The 18,947-nt window shown below is 45.2% G+C and overlaps 1 protein-coding gene across 1 annotated transcript in view; it reads left to right on the top strand.

Annotated features, from left to right (window-relative positions):
• Positions 1 to 18,947, top strand: part of RO60 (Ro60, Y RNA binding protein) — an 820,045-nt gene that overhangs the window by 640,249 nt on the left and 160,849 nt on the right. The window contains exon 6 of the mRNA XM_069641073.1: positions 333 to 449. Within this exon, the coding sequence (XP_069497174.1) occupies positions 333 to 449 (117 nt within the window). The remainder of the gene's footprint in view (positions 1 to 332; positions 450 to 18,947) is intronic.

Here is an 18,947-nt window from a genome sequence, read left to right as displayed (position 1 = left end):
GACCTTTTACTAAAAGGCACTGCCACCGCTTGTCTCTCACCTTTGTAAGAGGTCAGTGAGCAAGGCAGGCACATTGCAAGCATTCATTTTGCTGCACCTGTCTCTCCATTTTGTTTCCTAATTTCTGATGGCAACCCCTGCAGGTTACCTTTGGGGGACTGCTAGGGGCTTTTGCCCCTGCTAGCTCCAGCCCACTTAAAGCCCTTCCTGTAGACATATACTGAGTTTGACCATTTTCTTTGAGTGCCTGTTTTTGTTAAAGTTTAAGATTGCGAGAAGAAAGCACAATCTTTTCTTCGTTCTCACAGAAAATTATGTCTTTTTTCTTGCAGGTGGTTGAAGCAACTGAAAAACGTTTCCTGTTAGCAGTGGATGTCAGTGCTTCCATGACGCAAAGAGTTATTGGGAATGTTCTCAGTGCTAGCACAGTGGCTGCTACCATGTGTATGGTAAGAAGGTTGTGGCCTACAGACTGAAATTAAAACAATACTCTCATTTGATGTGCCCTATCCTAAGGTGGAGGTGGATCTAGGTCACGTGGCCTATGCCCCGCCCACCTGTCAGTCACTTCTAAACTGTTAATGCATTCCTGTTGTGCCACCCTTTTTCCCTATTTAAGCAGCCCTCCAGCCTCTTTTCCTTGGAGTTGGGGAGCAGGTGCAAGAGGATCTAGGTCAGGCGGCCTAAGCCCCACCCACCTGTCAATCGCTGCTAAACTGTTGGTGCCTTCCTATTTTGCTGCCCTTTTCTCTTTCCTGTTTTGAATCCAGCATCCCTGCTGCCTACACCCTATGATGGCGAGCCACAGCAGACTGATACCCATGATTGTGTTGTAATTACCCACTATCATTCTGCTCCCTGAGACCTGAGTAACACCCATTTGCATGATGCAGATTTGATTTACTTTGTTGGTAGGTAATGTTACCAAGATCAATGAGGTGTTTGGTGGTAAGGTATGCAGCGTGTGCCCCTAGGGAGGTTGTGTAAAGCTGCTCCATGTCACCTCAGCACAGGTAGCAGCACTTGTAGCTCTCACTTGAGCATACAAACTAGCAGAACAACAGACCGTGAACATATGCACTGATTCCTGCTATGCTTTTTTGGTGGCCCAAGATTTTGGACAGCTGTGAAAGCAAAAAGGTTTCCTGACTTGCTGAAACTCTCCTATAAAGAACCACCAGTATGTCAAAGAGCTCTTAGATGCTATTATGCTTCCGAAAGAGGTCGCCATAATTAAGTGTGATGCCCACCAACCACTTGGTCAAGAAGTTAGTTGTTGTAACAACTTTGCTGATTCAACTGCCAAATTGGTATCGACAAGAGAATATTGTGGCATGGCAAAGTGGGGCTTGTGTTTTTAGTAAAAGCTGGGGTTGTGGAGTTGACTTTTTTGTAGGATTTCTACTGAAGCCAGCACAATGTCAGCTAGGTCAGTTTCCTTATGCATGTGAAGACTGTGCCCGTGCTCTGTCTGCTGAGTAGCAGTTATATACTGCCCCCCAACAGTGTTGAATGCCACTAGCATGACAAAAAATATTTCGAGACAGTTGAGGAGACAGTTGTACTACCTGAATTAACACACCGTTCTGATTTAAAGCAATATTGTTTCTCTGTTCTACTTTTTAGAAGAAGGGGTCAGTGGATGCAGAGGTGGTTGTAGTGGTTCAGGAATGGGTCAGTAACTTCAGCAGAGGTGAGCGTTCTCAGTCAAAAGTGAACTATGACAATTGCACCAAATTAATAAATTCCTAATGGGTTTCATTCAGTGGCACTGCCAGGCAGCTGTAGGATGGAGGACCTAGAAAGTGAAATGGGACCAAGCTTTAGCAATGACGATGGCTTGGTTTGTTTTCCGATAACGATATTGGATTCTAGGAAAAGCACGGTGGTGGCGAGGATTTGTTTAAATGAAAAAGGTAATATATGAATATACTAGAGAGAGTAATAAACAATGTACGTTTGACCAATACCTGTGTTCCCTTGCCATCAAGGTTTCTGAGGTTTTTATTAATAGAAGAGTAGGCTTTCAGTGGTTTTGGTATGACACTGTCAGTAAAGTAGATAGGCTAGGGTTCCATTATGTTATTGTAAACGCCACCTGAGGCATCATAATATTTTCACTCGCTTAATCTGCTTTTCAGGTCACCACAGTCCCCAACTGCTCAGGAAGAGCCTAGAAATGTGTACAGCAGCAGTTTGAAGAAATGTTTTCCAGAAAGGGTTAGAGGGAAACTTCGGACAGGTTGTAGGATGGTGCAGATGCAGCCCTTGCAGCATGGGGAATCTACCAGGGCTATGGGTTAAATTACCGTTTAGGTTGATTAGAACGAGCAGCAGAATTTATTACTGGGGCACAGTTGACAAATACATATACTTATATTGGGATGCTCCATGTCATTGGGACTCAGCATTATCACACATGACATCTTGGTCCAAGCCTGTATGTTTAAAGCAGGGATGGTGCAAATGCAGCACTTGCATCATGGGGAATCTACCAGGGCTATGGGTTAAATTACCGTTTAGGTTGATTAGAATGAGCAGCAGGACTTATTACTGGGGCAAGTTAACAAATACAGACCCTTATTTCGGGCCGTTCCATGTTATTGCATTATTATCAATGATGTTTTGGTCCAAGCCTGTATATTGAAAGCAAAGGGGCATGTGAAAGGACTGTGGGCTCTGACCAGCAAAATTGTTCCTTGTCCATGGGCAGGCTTCGACTACAACTGGGTATCACACAAAGAGGTGTGGGAAGTTTGACCACCTGGCAGTCCAGCCCAGTATTTTTGTCCCTGGGGCAACTCCTGACCTATGGAATGGGATGGGCAGCTGAAACTACAGCGTTTTGTAATGGGCATCCATGATAAAGCAAGTATGATAGGTGTTAGTACGTGGCTAGACTAGCATTTGGGTGCAGCCAGTATAGACATTTTGAATGGATTGTGTCCTCCCACGTATTCCTCATCTTATGATAATGCATCTCCCAGCTTTGCTGCTTCGGAAATATTTTTTCACCAGAGGGTGCTGTGTTCGAGGCCGCGGAGTCGTAGTCCCTCGAGGGCAGCCGTTGAGCGTCAATGTCATTCGCCGTATAAAGGGCTTGAACAGCGCCGTTACCTAAGTTCCGTGTTTCCGACTCAACTGCTTTGTGTTACGAATGACGCATCAGATTTTTCCTCGATGATGTCCTCGTCATCTACTCCTACCACACCCAAGACAGGAGAAAAAAAATGTCAGAAGTTTGGTAGGAAAATGTCAATAACCGACCCCCATCGGAATTGCCTCTGGTGCCTCAGCCCAGACCATCAGGTTGACAAGTGCAGTTCCTGCCAGGCCATGTCCAATAAGGCTCTTAGGGAACATAGAGGTAAGCTGGCGGTGGGGGAGGAAACTTACAAGTCTTGTAAAAGTCAAAAAGATTCGGATGAATCTAGTCGAAAATCTCGACATGGGTCGAGTAGGTCGAGATGAAAGAGTTGCTCAGGGAAATCCTTCTTGTCTTCGACTAAGAAGTTAAAAAAGCAATGTCACAGGTCTTCTTCCTCCTCTTCCTCTTCTGAGAGGAGAGTAACTTATCCATCCAAGCACTATTCCCCAGAAAAATGGGAGGCCTTTAGGGCTTTAATGCTTAAAATATTCGAGAAAGCGGCCCAGACCCCCTCGAAGTTGGCACGTGGTGATCATGCCTCTAGCCACTCTAAACACGCGAGAGCTGAAAAAGAGTCGAGAGTGTCATCAATGGAAAGTTCCCCCGACGCCTCGTACTAAGTCAAAACCTCTGGTGCATAAATCAGTGGTAGCGGAATCGACATCGAAGTCGAAACTCGACTCGACACAGTCGACGACTACTGCATCGAAACCGCCGATGAAAATGGCGTCAACGCCTTTGCCTGTATCGAAGCCTTCTTCGGCAGTATCGAAGACGCCTTCGAAAATGTCAAAGCCAGCGTCTTCTTTATCGACGCCTTCAACGTCTTTATCGAGGCATTCATTAATCCCGATACCCAAGTCGACGGCATTACCCATGCCTAAGTCGATACCACCCTCTTTACCTGAAAAAGCTTTACATCCTCAACCCAGACAGGAATATTTCAGATCCATGTCATCCATTTTTGAAGAACACTCCTCTGAATTGGATGTCACTTCAGCTGGAGTTAGTTTTGGAGCCAGAGAGGTCCCTAAAGAGCTAGTGGACCCGAATTCCAAAATAACAGATCTTTATGACTGTCTCCAAAATGCCAGTGGCCTAGGCACTTCACCTGAAGTGGATTTTGAAAGACCAGACCCTACAGATCATGCTGATACTAGTTATAGGAATCTTATGGGAAGGGTAATTGATTTTATGGGTTGGAAGGCAGCTTCCAAAGGTTTCGACCAGTATAACATGACGGACATCCTGAGTGAAGGTCCTCTAAAAGATCCTGTTCTTCCATTCCATAAAGCACTTCAAAAGAGGGTGATGGTAAATTGGAATACTCCTGATTCTATTTCAGCAGTAAACAAGACATTTGTACCAAAATACAGGCCATCTTTATCAGATCCAGAATATTTATCTAAACATCCTTTCCCTAAAAGTCTAGTGGTTCAAGCTGCAACCTCTACTAGGCAATCAGTTTATCCATCAATACCACCAGACAGGGATGATAAAAAAGTTGATGCTTGGGCCCGCAAAGTTTTTTTCTTCGGGCAGCATGGCCCTTAAATCGACTAATGTCACTTGCACGTTAGCAAGATTTACATATACCCTGTCACTATCCATGCCCCTGACCCCCTGAGGTATAACAGCCCCCTGGCAGCATTGGGGCTAAAGACCTTCACACTGGCCCCAAGGGCCTTAAAACTCCATCGGAAACATATATGGAGTCATTCCTGACGCCTTTGGCGCCAGGCTCATTATCAGGAATAAAGCAATACCAGTTTTGGACCTTAATCCAACATGGAGACCTATTACACAGATCAGTTCTTTCGAACCAAGGCATGCGGTCTAGTGTTTTGGGTGTGGCTGGGCCTGGAACTACTTGGCCTGGAACTACTTTACCTGGGCTATTTAAACCACACCCAAACAGCAGAACACGCTTCGCATTATTCTGCACTCCTGCAGCGTAACGCTCACCATGTCCAGCTCCTGCTCATCTGCTTCTCCAGCGGCCCGATCCTGAAGCCCTAGATCCGGATTCCATCAATAACCTGGAAGAACAAGAACAGCATTAGCGAGCAAGAACACTTACCTGTGAAGTAACCGGTCTTGAATCAATCCTACGCTTCGCTTACCTCGCCCATCTCCGGAGTTTGCCGCAACCTGCAAAGGTAAATAAACAAGGACAGCATTAATAACAATTCTTACCTGAGCAAGCAGCGAGTCCTGGCAGCACCCTGCGCTTCTCTTACCTCGCCCATCTCCGGGTTCCACCGCAACTTGCAAGGGAGAAGGAACAAGCTGAGCATTAACAAAGCACTTACCTGGGCAAGCAGCGCTTCGATCGCTCATCAGTCCAGAACATCACCGCAACCTGTACAAAGAGAAGAGAACACAGGTTAGCAATTAACACCAATAAACAGCGCAGTGCTCCGCACATCAATAACTCACTGTGGTCTTCGCCATCGGCGCGGCAACTCAGAGATCGCAACCATCCCTGTGAAAACAAAAAGAGACATTGGGCCTCATTACGAGGTGGGCGGTAAGGGATTACCGGTACCGGTAAGGACATCGGTACGGTAATCCCTTACCGCTCTATTACGAGTTCCCTTTGCGGGTCCTCCCTTAACGCCTGGTTTTACCAGGCTTTAAGGACGGAACCCGCAAAGGGACTTTGGTGCTAATAACGGTACCGCAATTTGCGGTACCGTTATCAGCGCCTTCCCCGTTCCCATTGAGCCCTTTGCGGGCTCAAATGTGAATGGGGAAGGGCCCTGGTGAATGGGAAATTACCGCCCCTGCCAACCTTGGAATGGGGCGTTAATAGCTCCATTCACCATGGCGGAGTCAGTGAGGTTTTGGAGGCATCCATGGCGCTTATAGCGCCATGGTTACCTCCAACCTCGTAATGACCCCCATTGTTAGGGAACAGCGTAGTGGAGCAAGACGCCGAGAAGACAGAGAAAACGGAGGGAAAGAAAGAGACAGAATAAAGACGGAAAAGACATTATAACTCACCTAGAAGACAGCAAGCAGAGTCGGAGTCACAGCCGGTCTGGACCCGACATAAGGGCACACGGAACGCCCGCTCCAACCATGCGCCCCTGCACAGAGACGTAGGACGGAGAGTTCAACGCACAAAAACCTAAGGTGAGCAATAACCCCAAGGGAGGGAATTTGGACCAGAGGGAGGTGGGAGTCCACCCATCACAGAACCAGTATCTTAACCCTCCATTCTCCTGTTATAGGCGCTACCCAACGTCTGGCACATAACCAAGCAGAGAGGGGTCCGGGATAGCGCTCCAGTATCGTGTGGTGCCCCCGTAGATACCAGGTGAGCGTAACAACCCCGTGGGACTGCATGACATCAGCGGCTGAACGCATCCCGGAAGGTGAGAAACGGGATGGTTTCCTGGCTATAGTAAAAGATGGTAAAGAGGCTATGGCGGAATGCCGTCAGTCAAGACTGAACACTGCGCATAGTGTAAAAAGGTCCATGGCATCTAGCACGGTCCTACGCAGGTGTGCATGGCTAAGGAAATCTGGCTTTGCACCTGATGTGCAGTCTAAATTACTTAATATGCCCTTTGACGACTTGAGGTTGTTTGGCAGCAAGGTGGACGAGAGCTTCGATAGCTGCAGACCTCAAAAGCGGCAGCAAAATCAGTTAGCACCGCTATAATACAGCCTCAACAACACTCTTACACAGGCTCATCTTCCTGGAAGAGTCGCTCCTTTCGCTTCTACTACTCTTTTGGAAAAGGGAGGGGGCAGGTCAGTCAGAGAGGCCAACAGAGAAAACACTTTCGTGGGGGGAAAGGGAAAGGTGCTAGAACAGCCATAGTAGCGGCTACTACCTCCTCAGCCACTGCTGCAGCCTCTGCAAAGCCACTTTGAGGTCTTCACCCACAAGACCCCAGCGGTAGGCAGAATCACTCGGTATCTGAAAGAAATGGCGGGGCATTACGTCAGATGCCTGGGCACTAGAGATAGTGACCCATGGTTACTGCCTTCGTTTTCATCAAAGACCTCAATCATCCAACGGAAGCCAACTCTGTAAAAATTCCAGACCCACTGCTTGTGCAGGATATTTTAACCCTACAAGAGAAAGGTGCAATAGAACATGTACCTGTAGCGCAGGGTTGGTACTCCCCTTATTTTCTCATCCCCAAAAAGGATGGAGGATTGAGATCCATCTTGGACTTAAGAAACTTGAACAAGTTCCTCAGGAAGGACAAGTTCAAGATGGTGACCCTTTCTCAGATCCTTCAGGCTCTTCAGCTTCAGGACTGGCTGGTTTCATTGGACCTTCAGGATGCTTACTTTCATGTGCCAATCCATCTCAATCACAGGAAGTACCTGAGGTTCGCAAATGGTGATTCTCATTATCAGTTTCGGGTTTACCTTTTGGGCTGACCTCTGCCCCGAGGGTTTTCACCAAACTGATGGCGGTGGTGGCAGCGAGTATCAGAAGAAGGGGGATTCACGTCTACCCTTATCTGGACAGTTGGCTAATCAGGGCAAGTTCACTCGAACGAACCCAGGAACATCTGGCCTTGATGGTAACGAAGTTTCAAAATGCCCAACATCTACCGGCATTCGACTTTCTAAAGTTGCTAGGCCTCATGGCATCCTGCATTTTTCTGGTGCCAGAGGCCAGATTGAGGATGAGATCCCTTCAATGGGCCCTCAGGACTCAATGGTCCCAATTTTTGGGGGAGATGTCAGATCTTCTGCAAGTCTCGACCCAAGTGGCTCAAGATCTCCTATGGTGGGCTTGCAAGGAGAATCTTCTCAAGGGGGAACCTTTTTGGCAACCATGGCCGGAGATAACGGTAGTGACGGACGCCTCACTCATGGGGTGGGGAGCCCACACCAACGATTTTACAATCAGCGGTCGTTGGTCTCCATCGGAGTCCAAACTATTTTGGAACTTAGGGCAATCAGACTAGCGCTGAAGACCCTTTCTGCCCTCTGTACAGGGAAAGAATGTCCTAATAATGAAGGACAATACAGTGGCCATGTACTACCTCAACAAAAGAGGAGGCGTAGGATCACTCCCAATGTGCAGAGAGGCAATGCAGCTCTGGTTCTGGGCAATGCAAGAAGGAATCTCTCTATCAGCAGTTCACCTAGCCGGAGAGCTGAACATGTCGGCGGACGTTCTGAGCAGGCAGAGCACAGTCCTTCAAGAGATCTTCACCCCTTGGGGAACCCCTCAAGTGGATCTGTTCGCGACCGGTGCCAACCAGAAGTGCGAACTGTAGTGCTCAAGAGAATTTCCCCCAAGAGGAGCTCTAGGGGACGCGTTTGTAGTGGACTGGGTATTTCCACTCTTTACGCGTTTCCTCCTGTGCTGTGATTCCTCAAATGATCAGGAGGTTGAGAAAGTTCAGGAAAACCATGATCCTAATTGCCCTGGATTGGGCCAGGAGGACGTGGTACCCGGACCTTCTGGACATGTACATCTGCCCTCCAATATGTCTTCCACAAAGAGAGGACCTTCTTTCGCAAGAGGAAGGTCCGGTTCTCCATCCAGAGGTCAAGACACTCCGCCTTCACGCATGGTTTCTGAGAGGCTGAGATATAAGGATTGGGATCTACCGGATGACGTAATGGAGATTTTGCTTTCGGCCAGAAGGCCAGCAACAAAATCCCTATACCGGTGTCGTTGGAACAAGTTCAGTAACTTGTGCAGGGATAAAAATGTGGATCCATTCCTTTATAATACTCCAACAGTACTTTCTTTTCTCTTACACTTAGCCAATTTGGGGCTCCAAGTTGGCACTATAAAAGAATATCTGGCAGCGCTATCTATCTTTAAGCGTTCCTCGGAAGAGGTGTCCTATTTTAAAATGCCCTTAGTAATTCAATTCTTGAAAGGGCTAACAAATGTGTACCCGCCAACACCTTTTCAGGTGCCTATTTGGGATTTGAATTTAGTCTTAAAATTTCTCATGTGTGCCCCTTTCGAACCTTTGCACTCTTAAAACAATTCTGTTGGTGGCTATAACATCAGCCCGCAGGGTAAGTGAGTTGCAGGCACTGTCTTGTAAGCCTCCTCACACCATTTTCCATAGGGACAAAGTTATTCTAAAAGTCAAACCATCTTTCTTGCCTAAAATAGTTTGATTTTCATCTGTCACAAAAAAGTACCTTACCTTCTTTTTACCTCCTCCTCATGCTTGTAAGGAAGAGGAAAGGTTGCATAGACTGGACCCAAAAAGGGCTCTCAGTTTCTACATTTCCAGATTGGCAAATCTTCGACAATGTGACCAACTATTTGTTGGGTATACTGGACACAAATTGGGCCTTGGAGTGTCTAAACAAACTCTATCCAGATTGATAATTCTAGTAATCTCTGAATGCTATAAATTGGCTGGAAAAGAGCCTACAGATGTTTTAAGGGCTCATTCCACTAGGGGCATGGCAACTTCCACGGATCTTCAGAGGGGTGTCCCGGTGCAGGATATTTGTGCTGCGGCCACCTGGTTGTCAATGCACACCTTTGTGAAACATTACTGCTTCGACTCTACTTCATATCAAGGAGGACTATTTGCAAAAGCAATCCTTCATTCATTCTATAGTTAAAATGTCTAGTACTCCCACCTCCAAAATTACCACTTCTATGGGAGTTTATCATAAGATGAGGAATACGTGGGAGGACACAATCCATTCGAAGAACAAGTTACTTACCAACTGTAACGTTCTTTCGATTAGATGTTCCTCCCACGTATTCCTTATCGACCCTCCCAACCTACCCCTCTGTACAGTTTACGCCAGTTGCACTCTAACTTCCTTAAGAGCCTGAGGTCTTAAAACCTGATCAGCTGATGCAACCATGAACACCGTAAAAACAGAACTGAGGTAACGGGCGCTGCTCGAGCCCTTTATACAGCGGATGACGTTGACGCTCGACGGCGGCCCTCGAGGGACTACGACTCCGCGGCCTCGAACACAGCGCCCTCTGGTGAAACAAAATTTCCGAAGCAGCAAAGCTGGGAGATGCATTATCATAAAATGAGGAATACATGGGAGGAACATCCAATCGAAAGAACGTTACAGTTGGTCAGTAACTTGTTCTTCTTACTGTGGCATGACATTTTTTACTTGCATCTATGATAAAGCAAGCATGAGAAGTTTTATTATGTGGCTAGATTGGCATTTTAATGCAGGTAGTCTAGCTGTTTGTTACTGTGGTATGGCATTTTATTCTGTGCATCTCTGATAAAGGTAGCATGATAAATGTATAACATGGCTATACTGGCATTTTGGTGCAGCCAGTCTATCTATTTTCTACTGAGGTGTGGCATGGCATTTTCTTTCTTGACATAAAGGGTAAAGCAAACATATGTGTTATTAAGTGTCTAGAGTGGGCTACTTTGTGCACCCAGTTTGGACTTGTTTTCTTATTGTGGCATGGCATTTTTATGGCAACTCCAACAGGAGTATGTCTTTACATACGTGGGAAACTGCCATATGGCAGGGCCAGTGTAGACCTATTTTCTCATAGTATAATTTCTGGCATCGTGTGCAAAGCAAACAAGAGTATATTCTTAAATGGGAATACTGGCATATATTGGTGCAGCTATCATGGAAATGTATGGCCTCAGCCAGTGTGAAAATGTTTTTATCCTGCCATATATTGCGGGAAAGGCATCTTGCAAATACATTGGGAAGTGCTCCTTTGCACTGTTGGTGACTTGTATCTATTGGAATTTTGGATTGGAGTTCTCCTACAAAACCAATTGCAAACTGTGTATCTTCTTACCCAGTTTTTCGCAGAAAGTGTGCTGTACAATGCACCATTTTAACCCATTATTTAACAATGTCCTCAGTTTGTTTGCTCGGTTGCTCTAGCATATTTGTGGGAAATGTTTAAGTCCCTATAATTTAAAAAAAATCATCAGCTGGCACTGTGTGAGGGACTTCTGCATGAATGGGTATGAATGTGTTTGTGCAAGGCTGGGCCTCAGGCAAGGAGCATTTATTAAGTTGTTAATGGGTATTGGGGTTTTGTTTGGATAGGACGGCATGGCCATCAGGGGCTACTCTGCATGGTAAATTGTTGTTTCAGAAAAAGTATTTCTGTGTGGAACTAATAATAAATAATAATTTGGCATTTATATAGCACTTCGAACCCTCGGGTATCTGAGTGCTGCTTATTATTACCCACGGTGTGTGGTGCTCATTTATCGACCTCGGAAGGATGAAAGGCTGAGTTTGGCCCTGCTGGGATTCGAACCTGCGTTAGCAAGCCCTGCACAGATGTCAAAGGGAGCGCTCTACTCGCTGTGCCACTTGACCGGCACTTGAAAGGACTTTCCTGCTCTGTCCCCTTTTGGAGTTACTGGAGCAAGGAAGCGGGATCACGTCCAATGGATTTAGCTGGTCTAAACAAGTGCAGACAAGGGACAGCTCTATAACAACGGAAGAGGTCATGGGGTGGTAGGCGAACACCTCTTGGCTGATTCGGCTGACCTGAAAGGAACTGGTGTCTATGTCCTTGGTGGACATCCAAGTCTCCAGTTTGATGTTTTTTGGTCCGCAAAAGTAAGAAGGTTTGTAACATTGCATTTGGAAATAGAGTTGAAGTGAAGTAAAGTATTGCCACAGTGATTTGATAATTTCTTGGTTATTGCCTGCGGTTAGAAGGATCATGGATGTGAAGAAGTGTCTACAGGTGTTAAAACCAAATGCCCTTTCCTATGATATTATATCCCACATATCCCTAGTGTTTTCCTTTTTAGCGGACATTCAGTAGACATGCGTCTCCCCTTTTGGCTGAAGGCACTTGTGGACATTTACGCATGTGTGATTGAAAGGACTTTCCTGCTCTGTCCCCTTTTGGAGTTACTGGAGCAAGGAAGCGGGATCACCTCCAACGGATTTAGCTGTTCTAAATATGTGCAGACAAGGGACAGCTCTATAACAACAGACGAGGTCATGGGGTGGGTGGTGGGCGAACACCTCTTGGCTGATTTGGCTGACCTGAAAGGATTCTTCTGGACGTAATCACCACCCCCGGCTGGCTACATCATTCCGGAACTGCGTGATACTTTTTCTATTAAAACATTCAACCAACTTCCATGTCCATGACAGGGGCGAGCATGCCAGAAGGCCTAAGAAGCAGGTTTTCTTTTGTCATGTGAACAGGAAAGCATATAGACCCCAGGCCTGGAAGGTGGGTGAGCTTAGTTTGGTGGGATGCAGTGGTTGCTGTCCTGCATTCCTTGACTTGCAAGTGAATTAATAAAATGACCACGATTTGCCATCTCTGAGAAAAGAAGGTGACTTGTTTTCTTCCATATTACCAAAGGTGGAGGGAGGCTTTGGACTTCCTAAATTGGAGACATAATTTAAGGCAGCCCAGCTCAGAGTTTTCTAGAAGCATTTGAGTGATAATTTCAGAACTTATTGGGCATACCTTGAAAACTGTATGAAACACCCAAAAAGGTCAAGGGATTATTTGTGGGCCCCTTGGAGAATTGTGCCAAATGAAGTAACAACCCTTCAAATGTTGGGAAGGATGATGCAAAGAATAAACACCTGTCTTCCTAGCCCTCACCAATGAGTTCTCTATGGGGGGAACTGATAGATTTGGGTACAATAAGAGGACTGCCTCTCAGATATGGTGTGATGTAGGACTAGAAAGCATGAGCAAACTTGTTTTAAATGGAAAATATAGGAAATATGAATAAGTTAGGGAATTGTTAGGCAACAAAAGGTTTACAGTTTTCCAGTACCTAAGGATAAAGGGGGCAAGACTGAAAGGAAGGAAAAGGTAACACATGAACTTACACAGTTTGAGATATATGGAATGCATTCCAAAATAGGGAAGGCATGACCTGAAAGCTATATAAAGTATTGTTACTTAGTGAATCCAAATAGATTCTAAGATTCAAAAGACAATTGCAAAACAACTTAGGACATAAACTCCCTGACACGCTTTCGAAAAAGATGTACAATATAACTTTTAGAGGAAATATATCAATTAATGCAATGACCCACAATTATAAAATGTTGCAGAGATCGTACTATGACAAGATAATAATAGTGAGAATATTCCTGGGAAATTCACTTAAATGTCCAAGAGGATATGGTAATCCCATAACATTCTTCCATATGTGGGCACTCTGGTTTATTTCCTGTGCCTGATGAGCATTCCCTGAATCCAATACAGAGGCCTTAGTGTTTGTGCACGCTCCAGCCTCTGTGACTTCAGCGCCCTCAGATCCTATCTGGGTACCTGCCTGCATCTTTCTCCCTCTTTTCTTACTGCAGGGCCCCTGCAACTACTGCCTTTCTTCTGCAAAACACTAGGTCTTGCCTTTTGTCTCTGGCATGCTGTGACTGTCCTTGTTCTCCCTTACTCATCACTCCTGCAGTGCTCATGGTTCCTCCTTCCTTAGCCTACAACTTCGCCCGACTGGGTTACAGCACGTAGGAGCCTTTTTCCTAACCTCACCCCACACCAACCATGATGTGTTCATATTGAACTGCTACCTACCTTCACTGAATCATTAACTTCTCTGCCACCTAACTTTTAAAGCCGTTTGACCCTACCTGTTTCTTTGTGTGGATCTGCCTTCGCTCGTCGTGCATATTGGCCTTCACTGAATCAAATCAAATCCACGTGCTACCCGCAAATTGCTTGCTTTGTTCAACTGTGTTGATTTTTTACAATATTTAAGTAAGTCAAATCATGTTGTTCAGATTCTCTCAATGTGAGGCATTTTTCACCTTTATATTGAAAGTCAAATCTGAGTGTTTTTGTGTCTCTGAATGTGTTTAAAAGCTGGGCCTTTTCACCTTTATATTGGAAGTCAAATCTGAGTGTTTTTGTATCTCTGAATGTGTTTAAAAACCTTGGCCTTTTTTTACCTTTATTTTTAAAGTCAAATCTGAGTGTTGAATTCACAGGATGCTCCTTCATATTTGCTTATTTCCCTATCTTGGAAAGTCATATCTGTGTGCTTGTAATTGCTGGCTGTGCCTAGGTGTTCCCCTCAGTTTCTTATCTCATTTTCTCATTTCCCTTGAGTCGTGCTTTCTATTGCTTGTTGTAACCTAGGCCCTATCCCCCCTGGACTCTTGACTTACTGCTCATTTAATTTGCCTTCCCCTGTCCTGCTGCTAGGCTGCCTGGTGAGTTCCTCGTACACTGTGCAGTCCCTCTGTCTGCTCTCTCCTCCCACATCCATATTGGTCTCCGTCTCCCCTAACTACTCTGTTACTATATCACCTATTCAAATGGATTGTGTCCTCCATCGTATTCATCATCAGAGATATATTCGTATCTTCAGCTTTGCTGCTTTGGAGAACAAAAAAGTCCACCAGGGGGACGCTGTGCTCGAGGTTGCGGCGTTGATGTCCCTCGAGGGCTGCCGTCGAGCATTGAGGCCATCCGCAGAATAAAGGGCTCGAGCCGCATCTGTTGGCTTCAGTTATGTTTTTCCGACAAAGGTTTTCCTTCGTGTGTACGAAAACAGCGCTTCAGTCTTTCGACAATGTCTTCCTCATCAAATCCTTATACCACCAAAACTGGTTTTAAAAATTGCCAGAAATGCGGGAAGAAAATGTCTATTACTGACCACCATCGAATTTGCCCCTGGTGCTTGGGTCTTGATCGAGTTGACGAATGCGGTTCCTGTCAAGCCATGACCAACAAAGCTCTCAAGGAATGAAGAGGTAAATTGGCGGTGAGGGAGGAATCCTTGAAGTCCTCTCCGAGAAAAAACAAAGACTCTGTTGAGCCTAGTGGAAAATCCCAACGTAAATCGAAGAAATCTAGGTCGAGGAGTCGGCCTCGAAAATCTTTGTCTTCTTTGAAGAAGACGAAGAAGAGGCGTCACCGATTTCCCGCTTCTTCTTTTTCGTTGTTCGATACAAGTGTTATGGATTGTCCATCAAAGCACGATTCCCCTTGGAAATGGGAGGACTTCAGAGCCTCGATGATGCCAATCTTTGAGAACGCGGCCCAGACCCCCTTATGCCACATACATGATGAAGATATTCAGTCAGTTTAAACCTGTACAGATGCAAGTAACTGCAAGAGGCAAAGCAATCATGAAGCTTGCTTATGCTTAATAGTAAACAGATTGTGGCAAGCGTCAATATGTACAAATATATACCTCAAAAGCACTTTTATGTACGAGTATAATTCAACTACGCACATGAGCAGAATTGAACAAGGGTTACTAAAAGCCTCAAAAGGAGTGTGTTGCAGTAGAAAATCGAGAATCAAGGCAGCACGATACCCAGCTGAGGATGATCATGCCAAGAAGCTGAGGTCTTATCTGGCTGGAAAAGGCGGACATTGGATACAATTAAGGAGAAAAGAAGAGAAGAGCCTGTTCAGAAAGGTCAAGATAAGCCACAAATGGGAGAGCACTGGTAGAATTAAATCAAATATACAAAAAGACACAGAGAAAAAGACGATTTCACGGTGTCCAGTCACGTGACAAGGCAGGCTGGAAGAGTGAGACTTTCACACCTACGCATGAATCCCCGCCATGCCCATACTCCTTAAAAGTTCTGTAAACAGGATGACGTAAGAGACCAGAATCGATTAAAGACAATCCAAAATAGATGGGCTTAAATTCCATTTTTGGAATAACCATAGGGGCAAGATGCGTCTGAGGAAGAAGACGGCATAACATTTGTGTGGCTGGCCATAGTCTGTCTGTCTGTTTTATGTATTTAAGTCAACTCGTGACGTCACAAAATTGAACACTGTTATTGTGGAAAAAAAGAGCATGAAAATTGCACGATTGTAAAGGAAAAACGTTGCATGGCATGGATTGATGGTTGTTCTTTAGCAAGAGTAAAGTAAAAATATTGTTGAGATAGCGGGATTGGAGCTTGCGACGATTGGTGCTCACTCATACTGTTGATTTTTTAAATGCAAATATAATAAAGTGATATAAATAGGGGGTAAACGGGTTAAACATGGAAGACATTACTCCGCTGATACACTTGTGCAAACAGTTGCCGAAACACGCACCTAAGCTTAAACAGTACAGTGCGGAATGGGTTAAAGGGACCACAGACAAAATGTTTATGCCGTGGCCCCAAGGCGGATCACTATCTAAAACGGTCCTACAGCACATGATAACATATTTACATGCCACGTATGCTGGCAAAAAGTTAGACAAGTGCCTGGAATTTTGGAAAATGTACCGAGAAGAAAAAGAGGAGGAGACATTGTTAGATTGCATACTGAATATATGTAAAGAGGGGGTGAAGAGCCTCTGCGCCACCCGCCCCGTCTGAAATAAAAAACAAAGCTAGTAGAGACGAAGGATTGTACCCATTAGGAGAACTTAAAGCAGCAACGGGATATAGCAACCCGTCATATGAGTCACCTACGCAAAGTAGTGACAAAAGCCCAGAGAAGGACAAGGAAAGAAATATTACCTCCAAAGTCCCGAGGGACAAGGAGAGACGCAAAAAGGAAAAAGGTGATCAAACGCAAGTAAGTACATCTCTAAGTACGGGAAGAGAGGTAAAGAGATGGAAGGGAGATGAGGATAGAATTGATGAGATGACATTCACACAGAAAGAATGGATGGGAGGGCAGATTTGATTGAAACTCAATGGTAAAGGCATTGAGTACATGAGACAAAGGGGAGAACAAGACGAATTAGAAGGAAAAAGAAAGACGATTAAGAGACGAAGGGGCAAGGAAAAAAGATAGGCAGAAACAAGAGCAGTTATATCATGACAAGCAGATCAGAAAACAGGAAAAGGCGAGAGAACAAAGAAAACGCGATAACAAGCAGAGAACAGCTGATGATCAGGATAGAATAGAACAGAGGAGACTAGAAGAAGAACAAAAGATACGAGAGAAGAGAATGAAAAGACAGAAAGATAAGGAAATACAAAGGGCAAATGAACGAAGAGATGCAAGGAAACACGAGGAAGACAGGGTTAGAGAGGAAGCAAGGAAGCGTAGAGAATTTGATGACGACATAGAACGTAAGCGAAGACAGAGAGCATGTGATATCGAATATCTGGAAAGAGAGGTTAGAAAACCCGATCCAGTAGTTGAATGGGAAGATGTAGAAGAATTCTTTCCTGGGTACGATTCAGTACCAGTCACGTCTAGAGTAAATCTAGAAGATGACTTATACACCAGAAGTATTGAAGAGACAATCGATAGAATATATGATGAGATGGGACTAGAAAAAATACCCCAAGGGAAAGGAAAGGATGAGCGCCTTGAGAGCACTCAGTTGTATGATACTGAGGACGCTTCCCGAAGCAGCAGACATAAATAGCTGTCCTTAAATAGGCTGACTCTAAATAGAGATGAGGAGTATGAGAGAAGCTGCACGGGTTGGGCACAGACAATATCAGACACAGAAAGAGATGAAAGTGAAGAAAGAGAAGAAGAGAGCGATTGCAAGAAACGCTTCTCTAGGGGAAAGGGAATAAGATGGTAGGATTCTACCGGGTCCGCGCTTAAAGCACCGGAGTCACTAATACAATCAGATCGGCATGAAGGATTGCCACGTGGTCAAGGGGGGGTGCCTCCACCGCCATATGTAAGCAGGTTAAGGACATTGCCAGGTAGACGGTGATGTGGGAATATTACCCCTGCGGTAGACAGAAAAACTATGAGAGAAGAAAAAGAGTTTAGTGCGTTACAGTTCCTCTTATTAGAGAAAGGAGGAACGAGGCCACAATATATACCATGGCCACAGATGGATAGAGAGAACCTAAAAAACAAGCTCCCAATGTTGACATCTGGAGCCGGAAAATGGATACATGAGTTAGAAAAAATGGCAGGAGGTAAAACGTTGGCTGTAGGGGATATCAAGGGTCTTTTGATCGCCATACTTGGTGATAGAGCTGACGATATTTGGACACGTGCAGGTTACTCTGGTGTGACTACAGTTAATACTGCACACGACAGAGCGCTGTTTAACAATTGCAGAACCGCGGTATGGAAAGCGCTTCGAGTGCTATACCCGGACACTTCTGATATGGGAGCTATAATGACACGCAAGATGAAGGAGGGAGATGATCCGTTGCTTTACATTCAGAATTTCCAAGACGCATGGGTGCTGGAAACGCGTGAATCTTGGGGGAAATCTATACCAAAGTTTTACCATTTATTATGTCAAGGGCTGCCAGAACAGGTGTAGAAGCTGCTCAAGAAACTGGTAGGAATCGAAGCTAAACCATGGTCAGAAATACAACTGACCATTGCGCGTTATTGCAGGCTGCTGCAAGAGAAAAATCGCAAAAAGGATGCTGTAAGGAAGGTTGAAGAGGTTGAATTAGTACAGAAAAAATTATCAAAGTATGCCCTTGAAGGGGCAATGATAACTAGAACAGACGGATCAAATACGCAGCAGGTCAATAATCAAAGGCAGTTCGATCAAGGCAATAATGGGTTTAACCCGAGAGGAAGAGGCTTCCGAGGAAGGGGATGACAAAATAATCAGGGAGGCTTTCAAAATATGCAAGGTGAAAATCAGAATATGCAAAATGGGCAAATAATCAGACCACCCCCAACGTGTTGGATGTGTGGGATGACAGGGCATCTTGTGCCTATGTGCAGAAGTCAAGGGATGGTGCAAAACGACCAATTCAAATGAGGGGGGATGATGAATCTTCCTGCGTTCTCGCAGCAGGGTGGAAATGGAGTTGGGCAGAATCACACTGTGCAGCAGAAAGCGCCAAGAGTGCAGCAAAGCTTGCAGCTGCAGAAGAATGTGACCAATTTTCCGCAAGGACAGTCTCAACAGTCCCCAATGCAACTTCTACAAACAACAGGCACAGGACAGGTACCGAACCATGG

The sequence above is a fragment of the Ambystoma mexicanum genome, chromosome 1q (assembly GCF_040938575.1).
Source record: "Ambystoma mexicanum isolate Mex_15411 chromosome 1q, UKY_AmexF1_1, whole genome shotgun sequence".
Taxonomy (NCBI): domain Eukaryota; kingdom Metazoa; phylum Chordata; class Amphibia; order Caudata; family Ambystomatidae; genus Ambystoma; species Ambystoma mexicanum.
The sequence above is the reverse complement of the archived record's forward strand: the minus strand, read 5'-3'. Positions and strand labels throughout refer to the sequence as shown.